Consider the following 15,335-nt stretch of genomic DNA (forward strand, 5'->3'; position numbering starts at 1 on the left):
AAGTAAATCCTACCAATTGCTGAGACTCAATCATCACCTGGAGTTTCACATCAGCTTCAAAGACTTTTTATTAACTGTGAATTCATGCTCAAAGATTGCAAGATATTTGACAAATAGATCCAAAATTAAAGATAAAATATCAAGGTATAAAAATTAAAAAAATTGAAAGTAATATCTTATGAAAATAACAGATATAAAACAGAATAGGTATATTTACATAAATACATATCTTCTTAATATACAACTCTTCATTATGATATATATATAATAGAATGTGTTTACTTGGGTGAGGAAGAATATATGTGTCATGTCTATTTATACACTGCTCTTCTGTAGATACTATAATTTGAACCACAATATCTTCCAAATATTCTGTTTTTATATTAAGTTCTTAGTATATCCAGTTTTAAGGGAAATAATAATAAATAGCACATATTTGGTAGAAGTACATCATAAACTTCTGTTTCACTTTTACCTCTTAATGAAGAAATTATTGAATTAAGGAATTCTTTAGATATACAGTAATTCAGTAATATGATTTAAAACACTTATCTCAAACTCATTTTCTCAAAAACATGTATTACTCATTACAGTGAGAGGATCTACTTGGCTCCAAGAGGAAAAGTATGTAGAAATAGGATAAAGTTACTCAAAACTTGAATCAATTGGATTTAAAGAGCACTGAGATTCCTGAAACACATTTTTCTCTGTTTTATTTACTTGGATTTGGGTAAGTAATTAGAAATTTTGGAAATTTGTTTCTTCACAAAAAAATTGGGTATACTAATTTACTCCATGCATTTTCATTAAAACTAAATAATATTCATGAATACCTCAAAAAATCCCATGTACCTGAGTAAAAGCAGTAATTTTCAAAATCTATAACCTGATCCATGACCTAAGTGTCTTAATGCCTAAATATTCTATTCTCATTCTGTACTCTCTCAATGCCTAAACATCTCTACTCTCATTCTGTACTCTCATTCTATATCTGCAAATTATTTGTTGCCCAGAGCTGGAAGGATGAGTCAAACAGTCTGTAAAGAAAGTAACCCCATAGCAAAATCAAAGTGAAGAGGCCAGCTTGTGGTATCATCACTTTTCTCTTATTCAGGCTCCATGATTTACCAGACAGAAGATAATGACCAAGGTCCTGAAAATTCTACTGTGCAATTCTTCAATTATGGAAGGGTGTAAATAATATGTTCTGTCTTATGGAGCTTTTAGGATGATTAACTGACTTAACACATAGAAAGTGCTATCACAGTTTTAATTTCACTAGAAGTGTCCATAAATATTAATAGCAGGATCAGAATAATGAAGATGAAGAATCCTCAATTTCAACATCTTAAACATGGATAACTTCTTTTCCAAATGTAATCAGAGAGGTTATTAAAAATAATGACCCTGGGGCCCCTGGTGGCTCAGTCAGTTAAATGTCTGACTTGGCTTAGGTCATGACCTAGTGGTTCATGGGTTGGAGACTCCCTTGGGCTCTGTGCTGACAGCTTGGAGTTTGAAGTTTGTTTTGGATTCTGTGTTTCCCTCTCTGTCTCTTCCTCAATTGTCCTCTCTCTCTCTCTCTCTCCTTGTCTCTGTCTCTCTCTCTTTCAAAAACACATAAACACTTAAAAGAATAATGACTGAATATTTTCCCTCTTAGGGAAGGATGTTCCAGCATCCCGGAGATTCCAACATCTCTAAGTTCCAGGTCTCTGAGTTCATTCTGATGGGATTCCCAGGCATTCACACCTGGCAGCACTGGCTCTCCCTGCCCCTGGCTCTGCTCTACCTCTTAGCTCTCACTGCCAACATCCTTATCCTGATCATCATCAATCAGGAGGCCACACTGCATCAGCCTATGTACTATTTCCTAGGGGTCCTGGCGGTAGTAGACATGGGTCTGGGTACCAACATCATGCCCAAAATTTTGGCTATTTTATGGTTCAACGCTAAGGCCATCAGTCTCCCTGAGTGCTTTGTGCAGATGTATGCTATACATTGCTTTATGGGCATGGAGTCAGGTATCTTTGTCTGCATGGCTATAGATAGATATGTAGCCATTTGTAAACCACTACACTATCCAGCAATAATCACTGAATCTTTTGTGGTCAAAGCAACTGTGCTCATGGCCCTCCGAAATACCCTAACTACCATCCCAGTGCCTGTGTTGGCTGCTCAGAGACACTACTGCTCACAGAACCAAATTGAGCACTGCCTGTGCTCTCACCTTGGAGTCATTAGCTTATCCTGTGATGACAGGACAATTAACAGCATCTACCAGCTATTTCTGGCATGGACACTGATGGGGAGTGACCTGGCTTTGATTTTTTTATCATATGTTTTGATACTTCACTCAGTGCTGAAGCTGAACTCATCAGAAGCTGCTTCCAAAGCCCTAAGTACCTGCACTTCCCACTTCATCCTAATCTTATTCTTCTACACAGTTGTCATTGTCATTTCCATCACCCATAGTGAAGCAATCACGCTTCCCCTTGTCCCAGTTCTTCTCAATGTACTTCAAAATACCATTCCTCCTGCCCTCAACCCCATGGTGTATGCACTCAAGAATAAGGAGCTGAGACAGGGCTTGCATAAGTTTCTAAAGCTAAACACTAAGGGCAACTAACATGACCATGAGGCTCACTTTTAATTTTCATATTAATTCATCGATTATATTCTCAAACACTGCATATTGCAGAAAGAAACAAGGAACATATAATCTGCCAACTACTCAGTCTAAGAAATCTGGTGAAAATGAAACTTCAAAATATAAAGTGGTAACTACATTTGAAACATTGGTTGTCAAGAATGATTTCTAGATGAACAAAATGATGCTTATTATCTCAAGGAATCCAAGGGAGGGATGAATAGAATATGCATCTCACTTTTTTACCTGGTTTCCCTAGCTAAAACTTCTAGATAATGTGTAATTGAGGTAGTTAGAACAGATATCTGCCAATCTTTTTTAAATTGGAGTTTAATTGACGTGCATTGGTGTAAGTAGTGATACTGATACTGATACTGCCATTTGTCTTTTGCTTTCTAATGTATCATATATATTTTTAAGTGGACAAAAGTACTTGAATAGACATTTCTCTAAAGAAGATGTGCAATTGCCATCAAGCACATAAAGACATGCTCATCTTGTTTGTCATTAGACAAATTCAAATGAAACCACAATAGACCCCATATATCCCCTAAAATGGCTGTAATTTTTTTTAAGTTTATTTTTGAGAGAGAGACAGAGCATGAGTGGGGAGGGGCCGAGAGACGGGGAGACACAGATCCGAAGCAGGCTCCAGGCTCTGAGCTGTCAGCACAGAGCCCAACATGGGTCTCAAACTCATCAACCTTGAGATCATGACCTGAGCTGAAGTCGGACGCTCAAGTGACTGAGCCACCCAGGTGCCCCTAAAATGGCTGTAATTTTTTAAATTAGCCAGTGTTGGAGATTTTGTGTAAATATTACAATCTTCATACATTGTTAGTGAGAATATAAAATCATGCATGAGATGTGGAAAGCAGTTTGATATTTATTCAGAAATTTGAACGCAATTACCATATGACTCGGCAGTTCAACCTCTAAGTATATACCCAAATGAATGACAACTAATATTATAACAATAACTTATACACAAATGCTCATAATAGCAATATTAGCCAAAAAAAGGAAAGAATGGAAATGTCTATCAGCAGCCTAATAGACAAACAGGTTGAGGCATATTCATACAAGGCATTATTATTCATCCATAAATAGGATAAAGTACTAATCCATGCTGTTACATGGCTGAACTTTGTAAGCACTGTGCTGAGTGAAAAAAGCCAGACACAAAAAGCTACCAGTTGTACATGTATGCAAAATTCCATTTATTTGGTATGTCCAGAATAATTAAGTCCATTGAACTAGAAAGCAAATTATTTGTTGCACAGGACTGGAAGGATGGGTCAATATGGAGTACTGATTAATGATTATGAAGGTTTTTTTTGTTTTGTTTTGTTTTCTGGTTTTGTTTGGGACTGAATCCTTTCTGGAGTTATATATTTCTGATGGTAACACAGCATTGGAAACGTACTAAAAGCCACTTAATTATGCACATTAATTGATTTAAATGGGTAAAGGATGATATGTGAATTTTACCTCAATAAAATAAAATGATAAAGTCGAAAACAGTGCAAAAAGTGTTATCTCCATATATATTTGTTGTAACATAGCTTGTGAAATAAAAAAATTAAATATGATTAAAAGTGGAAAATGGTTAAAGGAATGGTATAAGTACATGTGATGTACTTTTATGTCGTCATAATACTACTGAATAATCCTGTTAATGCTTATTACATGTCCATTGAAAATGGCAGAACTTCTATGTTAATATTGTATTACCCAAACCTTTTTTCCAAAACATATAGTAAATATTTATTAAGAGAAATCAAAATTTACCCTTAAATTATGGAATTTGAGAGTTCTATTTATCTTCCTCCAAAATAATTTTCTTTTTCCAATGAATACAAATATACAGGAATGGATCTTATTATCTAATTAACATTATTAATAACTTAAATCAGATATGTTGCTATCATCACCATCATCATTATTATCTCAAAATTTGGGTGTCTAAATATTCTTACTTAATATGTATGCATAATAAGCCTGATCTTTGAATGAATTTCTACAGTGCCATAATATTTATCATCAGCCTCACTTAGGAAAAAAGAAAATAAACCAATAAAAAAGACATGAATGTATGTGAGAGTAACTCAAACTTTCTGAAACATTTTAAGTGCTTTCAACTGTGGTCCTAACGTCTTTCACAGAAAGAAACAAAATTCTCAATAAATATTAAAATTGCTAATATTTATTGAAATTACCTTCATTTCCATCCCCCACCCAATACTTTTCTCACACAAGTACAGAGATTTAGGTATATGCATGTAAAATTATTATTTTATTTGTATATGACCTTATAGACAGTACGAATGTAAAGCTTACGTAATGTCAGAATCATGGCAGCCTAAGTTGTTACTTTTTTCTCTCCCCTTGACTTACAATATTTAAAATTAACAAACTGGCTAAGGGACTACAACTTAGTTATACCAGTGAAAAGAAAGAATAATTATGTAACATCATATAGGTGCTAATTATTGCTACCTTGACCATCATATTACGGCATATAAATGTACCAAATTATCATATTATACACCTTAATTTACACGATGTTTAAGTAAAATGGATATTAATAACAATTTAAAGATTTATTTTACTGGGGCGCCTGGGTGGCGCAGTCGGTTAAGCGTCCGACTTCAGCCAGGTCATGATCTCGCGGTCCGTGAGTTCCAGCCCCGCGTCGGCTCTGGGCTGATGGCTCAGAGCCTGGAGCCTGTTTCCGATTCTGTGTCTCCCTCTCTCTCTGCCCCTCCCCCGTTCATGCTCTGTCTCTCTCTGTCCCAAAAATAAATAAACGTTGAAAAAAAAAATAAATATTTATTTTACTTAAGAAAACGTAAAGCTTCCACTCTTACTTGACTCCAATACCAGAACCTATATCTCCAATGTTGTGCAATATTCCTTTGGGATAAATAACACATATATTTCTCTAAAGATTCAGTTCAATGGTACAGATATCAAGGGATTTAGAGTTTTCAGGCTGTGAATGTACATATATGGTAGAATCATAATGTTTTTGACCCATACCCTGAACACCTGGACGAGATTGCATTCTACTCACTGTTTTTGCTGTTCAGAAACTAAGGTATTAAAGAAAGCACAAAAGTGGAACTGACAAAATTCTTGTTGCTTTTGTTAGTACTGAGATAAATTAGGGAGAGTCTTTGAGAGTATATGAATTGAATTGATTTCTATTTCAGAATTACAGGTTTGATTCCATCCACCCATTTGAAGGCATAAATGTTGTCAAAGGTTGGGTTTTCTTAAAAATGTTTATTTCCCCAATTCTCAGGTTACAATTTAGTGCAACTAAATTTCCATGATGTTATGAATATATTTTATCTTCCTAACCAAATAGGAATCACTGGTCCTGTTCAGCAGAAGTTAGGTATGAATCACGCCATATGATACGAGGAAATGGTGGCGAGCTAGAGAATAGTTCTCAGTCATGGTCAGAACACTCTTGCTCTTTACCTGCCTTCTCCTTGTTCTCAGAATGGTAATCCAACTTGCTACATTTCTAGAGAGATTTATTTGTGATGTGTATCTTCCATTTTATATAACAAAACCCACTTGGAGGAACCCACTGTCATATTGAAAGAGGAGCATGAGGTTACCTTGAGGACAGTCTTGTGAGGAAACAAATGTACTGTTTATGGGGTTTGGGAAAGAGAGTAGACAATAGATGATGTAAAACTGTACTTTATAAGTGGTGATATTCCTGTGTTGATGTTACTACTTCTACATATTTGCCCACCCATAGCATAATATGAGTCTATTTTCCTTAGAGAAAAATTAAATTATAATGTATTGAAATTACTTAAATTTGTTTTAGAAAAATTCTAATATAATTGGTGGTTAATACTATATTACTCAGTTAATTCGGATCTTTAGCTGAGATTTTATTTTATTTTATTTTATTTTACCGTTTTTATTTATTTTTGAGACAGAGAGAGACAAAGCATGAACGGGGGAGGGGCAGAAAGAGAGGGAGACACAGAATTAGAAGCAGGCTCCAGGCTCTGAGCCATCAGCCCAGAGCCCGAAGTGGGGCTCGGACTCATGGACCGCGAGATTGTGACCTGAGCTGAAGTCGGATGCTTAACGACTGAGCCACCCAGGCGCCCCTTTAGCTGAGATTTTAAAAATGCATTGAAGATTAACCTAAACGACTCATACAACAATAATACCAGTTATAGTAATCACAGTAGAATTATCCAAAGGAAACACAAGGAACATAAAAAGGATATTTATCTCAGATATAAAAATTTGTTCTTAAGAATGGAGTACATGTAATCTAAGAGACATAATTCCTGTTCTCACTCTATGGGTATTCTACATTCTCCTGTTGCATGAACACCTGGTGCCAAGAGTTGACTATTCAAAAGTATTGAGAGGGAGAAATGAGAAATGATCCTATTTTTTTCAACAACTTTGACACAGGTCAAATTACATCAGTCAATGCATTTCAAAGTCTACTGCATTTCCATAGTAATTATTACACATATATATATATATATATATATATATATGTATATATACATATACATATGAATTATTATAGTTTTGTTTCTTAATAATAATTTTGAAATGAAATATGAAAAATATAATGTATACAAACATTAAGTAGAAATTTACAAGACTGACAAAAAGAAATGATGACAATATTGGTGAATAAGGGATGATGCTAATATTGTAAACTCATGTTATTATTCTATCTGTACTGTACATTACAAGGCTTTTGTTAGTGTTGCAATTATGAGCTTCAATGCAATTTAAATCTATACAAGAAATGGCAGATGATTGCTATACAAGAAACTGAAGATTAGCTAATGAGTTTCAATATATTTAAGTGAATTCCCCACTTTTGAATTTTCCACTGTGGCTTAATAAAGTGAAAAATGTTATTTCAGAGTTTTCTATTATTTTGTAAATGGAAAATCATTTCATAACTGCAAATGAAACACTTTGTAGAATCATAGAAAATAGAACTGTGTCAAGCATGTAATCTTGTTTCTCAAAAGTGATCTTGATCCAAAATTTGCTTGTTTGGTCTCATTCTTGTCTGACATTAATATCTCTGGACTAGTTTTGGGGTATGCATTTAGTGTGTATGTATGACTTTTGTTAACCAAAAGTCTTTGTGCATACTTTGTGTATGGTTTGCTTTGCACATCTTGTTCAAAAATATTTTTGTTTATATATATGCATATATTTTTATAGCATAAGTTTGTATATAAAATCACTATGAGTTGTGAACCAAATGTAGTATATGTTACATAATTGACCCTTATTTCCCAATCCAAAACATTCGTTTTTCTTGCTGCCTTATTATTTCTCTGCTTTTTTATGTTTCTTCTGATTCATCTATTTTATGATGGGGACTTTTTTTGAAATTTAGGTTTTCTATAAATTTATGAAGTACACATTATAGTTCAGCTTCCTATACTGTTCTCCAAAAAATTATACTCTACAAAAAATAGTATTCTGACTGCCTATAAGAATACTCAAAGTCTATTATGAAGTTTGAGTTATATTTACATTAGTCATTCATTCACTCACCCCTGTTGACATCTAACACGTGCACAATGTCTTGCTAGACACTGCAAATGCAAATATAAAAATAAAAATAAATATAAATATAATATGTATTTAATGTATAAAGGGTTTGGTTAAACTGACTGATTCAAGAACATCAGTAGGTTTTTACAATACCATCAAGTTAGAATAGCAAAAAGAGATCGATCCATTGGCAAATATACTCCTCACCTACAAAGTCTGCCACTTTTCCAATTATTTGATATTAAGAACATTTAAGGGGTGGGTCTCTCTTCTCTCTGAGAAACAGTTGTTCTTCTGAAGAAGGTGATGATTGCAGCTGGATTCGGTGGTAGAAGGACACAAAATAGATTGGAGGGGTGCCAAATCAAACGCCAAAATTACCAGCGTGAGCTGAGTAGGAAAGAGCAAACAGCATTATAACAGATAGCTGACCTGGCAGAATCCTAATCATGTTTCAGGCCTAAGAGCATTTGTCTTTTCCTCTTTGAAAACTTTCCTGATCTCCACCAAAAGTTAGCTTAGTTGCCCTTTCCCTCTAGTTTTGCCTGATCTGTGATGACACCAGAACCATCTTCAAGGAGCATTCTTATTAATTAGTTTGCCTTATGTTGCTTTGCTACTCCCAAAGTGTTGCTTTTTGAAGTATCTAATCTTTCTTTCTTCTATGAGAATAAAGGTAAAAGAGAAATGTAGGTTGGAAAAGTGCATAAAGAACACCTTGATATCTCTGACTCATCCACTATGCAACACAACATTAATTATCATTTTATGATGCCTGGTCATTCTGGGAGGAAACATTAACATGTACTATACATGCAGATGCATCCACTGCGATGTGGGCAAGGGGGAATGAAAGGGCTGAATTCAATATTCATATTTAAGTGTGAGGCCCAGAGTGTCCAAGAACACTGGATGTCCATCACATATTCCTCCAGGAATTAACCATGTGGATTCTTTTCTAAAAAAAGTCTCTGAGTAAAGACCTATAAACACTGATAACTAAGGATGTCAACAATGGAGCAAAGAGGTCCCCAGGAGGACCAAAGTAAATCCTACCAATTGCTGAGACTCAATCATCACCTGGAGTTTCACATCAGCTTCAAAGACTTTTTATTAACTGTGAATTCATGCTCAAAGATTGCAAGATATTTGACAATAGATCCAAAATTAAAGATAAAAGATCAAGGTATAAAAATTTAAAAAATTGAAAGTAATATCTTATAAAAATAACAGATATAAAACAGAATATATATACATAGATATTATGTATTATATATATATATATATATATATAATTTCACCTTTAATTTACCTTTCTTCACTATAAGTGTAAAGGAAAGTTTTTACATGAGCTACAATGAGTTTATCCATCAAGTCTAATCCACACTGATCCTCTACTATAAATTTGAACAGATTATTTTTAAAATATTCTCTGTTTCTATTAAGTCCTTAATATTTCCATTATTACAAGGAAATAAATAATAAATTACACGTATTTGGTAGAATTACTTCATGAAAATTTGTTTCAGTTTTTACATTAAAATAAAGAAAGGCTTAAATATAAGAATTTGCTTAGATATGTGGTAATAATTTATTCATTTGTTTTAAAAACATTTATCCATTTATCTCAAACTCATTTTCATTAGATTCACTTAATTATTATAGTGTGAGTAGCTGTACAGCTCCAAGAAGAAAAACTATGTTAAAGAGAGGAAACCAGAAACAACTGGATTTAAAGAATACTGAGATACCTGAAACATATTTCTCTCTGTTATAATTACTTTGATTTGGGCAGGTCATTCACAATTCTGGACATCAGTTTTCTCACTAAAAAAAAGGGTAACTTACTTCACACATTTTAATTAAAATTAAATAGTATTCAGGGGCACCTGGGTGGCTCAGTTGGTTGAGTGTCTGACTTCAGGTCAGGTCATGATCTCACTGTTTATGAGTTCAAGAACCACGTCAGGCTCTCTGCTAACAGCTCAGAGCCTGGAGCCTGCTTTGGATTCTGTATCTCTTCCTTTCTCTGCCTTCCCATGCTCATGCTCTTCTCTCTCTGTCACTCAATAATAAATAAATGTTAAAAAAAATAAAATTAAATAGTATTCATGAATGCTTAAAATATTCTCATGCACTTGAATCAAAACAGAGTTCTCTTCAGTAATCTATATTCTGATCTGTGACTTAAGTGTCTCAACACATAAACATCTCTCTTTTCCCTCTGTATGTTAGGTGTCTAGAGAAAGTATCAGAGCACTTTCCTCTTCTCCAGGTTCCATGATTTACCAGACAGAAGATAATGACCAAAGTCTTGACAATTCTAATGTGCAATTCTTCAATTATGAGAGTATGTAAATAATGTGTCCTGCCTATGGAGCTTTTAGGATGTTTGGCTGAGGAACATGTAGAATGCACTACCATGTTTACTGTTTTGCTAGAAATTTCCAATAAATGATAGTGGCAGTATCAGAATAATTAAGATGAAGACTTCTCCATTTCTAAAACTTAAACCTCGGTGCCTTCTTTTCAAAAATAATTAGAGAGGTTATTAAGAATAATGACCCTGAATACTTTCCCTCTTAGGGAAGGATGTTCCAGCATCCCGGAGATTCCAACATCTCTAAGTTCCAGGTCTCTGAGTTCATTCTGATGGGATTCCCAGGCATTCACACCTGGCAGCACTGGCTCTCCCTGCCCCTGGCTCTGCTCTACCTCTTAGCTCTCACTGCCAACATCCTTATCCTGATCATCATCAATCAGGAGGCCATACTGCACCAACCTATGTACCATTTCCTGGGGATCCTGGCTGTGGTAGACATGGGACTGGCTACCACCATCATGCCCAAGATTTTGGCCATCTTATGGTTCAGTGCCAAGGCCATCAGTCTCCCTGAGTGTTTTGCTCAGATGTATGTCATACATTGTTTTGTGGGCATGGAATCAGGTATCTTTGTCTGCATGGCTATAGATAGATATGTAGCCATTTGTAAACCACTACACTATCCAGCAATAATCACTGAATCTTTTGTGGTCAAAGCAACTGTGCTCATGGCCCTCCGAAATACCCTAACTACCATCCCAGTGCCTGTGTTGGCTGCTCAGAGACACTACTGCTCACAGAACCAAATTGAGCACTGCCTGTGCTCTAATCTTGGAGTCACTAGCTTATCCTGTGATGACAGGACAATTAACAGCATCTACCAGCTACTTCTGGCATGGACACTGATGGGGAGTGACGTGGCTTTGATTTTTTTATCATATGTTTTGATACTTCATTCAGTGCTGAAACTGAACTCATCAGAAGCTGCTTCCAAAGCCCTAAGTACCTGCACTTCCCACCTCATCCTAATCCTATTCTTCTACACAGTTGTCATTGTCATTTCTATCACCCATAATGCAACAATGACATTTCCCCTTGTCCCAGTTCTACTCAATGTATTACACAATGTCATTCCTCCTGCCCTCAACCCCATGGTATATGCACTCAAGAACAAGGAGCTCAGGCAGGGCTTGTATAAGCTTCTGAAGCTGAACATCAAAGGCAACGAACGTGGAAGGGGCTCACTTAGGTAATTTTCCCACATATTTATCCATTATATTTTCCAATCATTATACATGGTTGAAGAAGTAGGGTACATGGGCATTGTGGCTACTTCAGTTAGTGTAAGGAATCTCTTTTGTAAATGAAGCTTCCAAAAAGGGGGTGAAACTAATATTTCAAATCTTGTAAGTCAGGAAGGATCTTCATCATAACACAATGATGCCACTTATCTCAAGGAATCCAAGGAAGGGACAAGTAGAATATTCATCTCATTTTCCATGCTAGTTGCTTGGCTACAATTTCTAGACAGTGTTGAGTGGAAGTGGTTAGAGCAGATACTGTCAATCTCTTCTTTTTAATTGGAGAGTTTAACCCATGCACATTTATTTGCTTACTGATAACATAGGACTTATTCCTGCCATTTGTCTATTTGCTTTTTAATGTGCCTTATATATTTTTAAATGAACAAAATACTTGAGTAGACATTTTTTAAAGATGTGTAAGTGCCATCAAGCACATGAAGAAATGCTCAATATCATTAGTCACTGGAAAAATTCAATTCAAAACCATGATTTGTATTTCCCTGATGATTAGTGATATTATACGACATCCTACATCCTTTCAAATGGCTGTAATTTCTTTTTCTTAATCAAGTAAGCAAGTGTTGGATTTTGTGGCTACAGTGGAATCCTTGTGTATTGCTGGTGGGAATGTAAAATCATGCAAGAGATGTGGCAAACAGCTCAGGAAAATAGACAAAAAGTTAAGTACACTTACCATATAATTCCACAATGCCACTCCTAAGTATATACCCAGACTACTTAAAAATAGGTATTACTATAAAAGTTTGTACATGAATGTTCCTAGTAGCATTATTCGCCAAAAAAACGGGAATAACCCAAATGTCCATCAGCTTTTAAATGGAAAAAGAGAAGTAGATGTAGTCACACAAGAAAATTAATCATCTATTAGTATAAAGTACTGATACATGGTGTTATAGATATTAACTTTGAAAACATTCTAAGTGAAAAAGCCAGACACAAAAGACTACATCTTGTATGATTCCATTTATGTGAAGTGTTCAGAACAGGTAGTCTACTGAATTAGAAAGCAAATTGGTTATTTCCCAGGGTAGGAGAGACAGGGCAATTAATGTTTATTGAGTTTCCTTCTGAGGTAATGAAATGTTCTGGAATTATATAGTGCTGATGGTTTCAGAGCCATTTAATTTACATTTCAAATGGTAAAATGGTTAATTTTATGGTATGTGGATTTTACCCAATAAAAAATAAAATGAAATAAAATAAAATAAAATAAAACTGTCAAAAGTGTTCTCTACATATGTGCTTATTGTTTCAATCCTGCAATATAAAGAACATATATGTCTAAGAATAGAAAAATGGATAAACAAACCATGTAATTATGTATGATAATACTTTTATTTAATTATAATATTACTGAATAATCTTGTTTGAGTTGCTTATTATATAATGTCAATTGAAAATTGTAAGATATTTTAAAATGATAGTGTCTAATTTTTTTCAAAAATGTATATAGCAAATGTTTATTAAGAAATGCATAAGAGGGGCGCCTGGGTGGCGCAGTCGGTTAAGCGTCTGACTTCAGCCAGGTCACGATCTCACGGTCCATGAGATCGAGCCCCGCGTCGGGCTCTGGGCTGATGGCTCAGAGCCTGGAGCCTGTTTCCGATTCTGTGTCTCCCTCTCTCTCTGCCCCTCCCCCGTTCATGCTCTGTCTCTCTCTGTCCCAAAAAATAAATAAACGTTGAAAAAAAAAAGAAAAAAAAAAGAAATGCATAAGAAGTTACCTGTAGTCTTTTTAATTTGAGTTCAAGTTATCTCCTTCATCATTATTGTCTCAAAATTTGGGCACCTAAATATTTCTAACTTAATATATCGGCTAGTTAACTGGGACCTTTGATGAATTTCTACAATGCCAAAATATTCATCATCAACCTTATTTTTTTTAAAAATCAAATAAACATATGAATGAACGTGTATGAGAGTGATTACAACATTCTGACACATTGTAAATACTGTCAAATGCATCCTACTGGTCCAACAGAGAAAGAAACACAACTCTTCAATCAATATTAAAATTGGTAGCATTCAGTAGATGTTGCTGTGTTTATTCCAATCTTCCCCATATATAATTCTCTTACACAAGCAGATACAAATACATGCACATAAAATTACTCTCTTATTTATATATCATCTTATAGGTGACAAGAAGGTAAAGTTTCCATTCATTTTCCTCCTCAGATAAGGTTTGACTAGAGTCTTATATCAGCACCTATGCTCTAATGTGGCAAAATAGCCCCTTGGGATATATAACACACCTTTTTTTTTTCTTTAAGGATTCAGTTCAACAGCATTGATATCAAGGGATTTAGAGGTTTAGAGCTGTACATATACATATATTGTAGAATTGTAATTTTTTTACCAATACCCTCAACATCTAGACCAGATTGCATCCAGCTCATTGTTTTTGCTGTCCAGAAAGTAAGGTATTAAAAGAATATAAAAAGTGGGACTAGTAATAGGATTTTTGCTGTTCTTCTTAGTTCTAAGTTGAACTGGAGGGAAGCTCTCATAAAGAAGAGACAGAATTTGAGTGCCTATGAATTGATTATTATATTCTCAGAAACACAGGTTGGATTGCATCCACCCATGTGAAGGCAGAGGTGTTGTAAAATATTAGGTTTTCTTGAAAATTTTTATTTCCTCAATTCTCACATTGCAATTTAGTGTAAATTTGCAACATGATTATGAATATCTATGCTATTTTCCTAAATAAATAGGAATTATTGGTTCTAGAAGTCCCATATGAATTACCTTCATGACAAGAAGAAATAGAATAACTAGAGAATAGTTTTCAGTCCTGGTCAAAATACTCTTGCTTTTTACCTGCCCTCCTATTGTCTCAGAATGAGATTCTAATTTACTTGCTTCATTTCTAGAGAGACTTATTTGTGACTGTGTTTCTTCCATTCTAGATAGCAAAACCTACTTCAAGGAACTCACTGTCATATTGACACAGTGACATGAGATTACACAGAGTGAGAAAACAACCTTACTCTTTATAGGGTTTGGAAAAGAGAACAGACAAGAGACCATATAAAATTGTACTTTAGTAGTGGTAATACTCCTTTGTTAATGTTACTACTTGAATACCCCTGCCCACCCACCCTTAGCATGATATCAGTCCGTTTCTCTTGCAGAAAAATTAAAGTACAATATATTTAAATCATTTAATCTTGTTTTGGAAAAAGTCTGATATAATTTGTCATTAATACCATATTACATGGTGTTAACCAGTATCTTTAACCAAAAGTTTTGCAAATGTATTGAAGATGGACCTAAATGTCTCATAAAAATAAAACCAGTTTTAGTAACCAACACTAGAACTATCAAAGAGAAACACGAGGAACATAACTAGGATATTTATATCACATATAGGAAACATATTCTTTAGAAAGGAGCAAAATTAATCTCAGACATACTTCCTATTCTTAATTTATGGGTATCTAGCTTTCCCCAATTT

General features: G+C 34.7%; 2 protein-coding genes across 2 annotated transcripts; both read left to right on the top strand.

Moving 5' to 3' along the window:
• Positions 1-1,669: 1,669 nt before the first annotated feature.
• Positions 1,670-2,629, top strand: LOC123602536 (putative olfactory receptor 56B2). The gene has a single exon (XM_045487023.1). It carries the CDS (start codon positions 1,670-1,672, stop codon positions 2,627-2,629), a length of 960 nt encoding a protein of 319 aa, XP_045342979.1.
• Positions 2,630-10,819: 8,190 nt separating this feature from the next.
• On the top strand, positions 10,820-11,803 carry LOC123600456 (putative olfactory receptor 56B2). Its single transcript, XM_045482510.1, has one exon. The coding sequence runs from the start codon at positions 10,820-10,822 to the stop codon at positions 11,801-11,803; it is 984 nt and encodes a 327-aa protein (XP_045338466.1).
• Positions 11,804-15,335: the final 3,532 nt, after the last annotated feature.

Source organism: Leopardus geoffroyi, chromosome D1, assembly GCF_018350155.1.
Source record: "Leopardus geoffroyi isolate Oge1 chromosome D1, O.geoffroyi_Oge1_pat1.0, whole genome shotgun sequence".
Taxonomy (NCBI): domain Eukaryota; kingdom Metazoa; phylum Chordata; class Mammalia; order Carnivora; family Felidae; genus Leopardus; species Leopardus geoffroyi.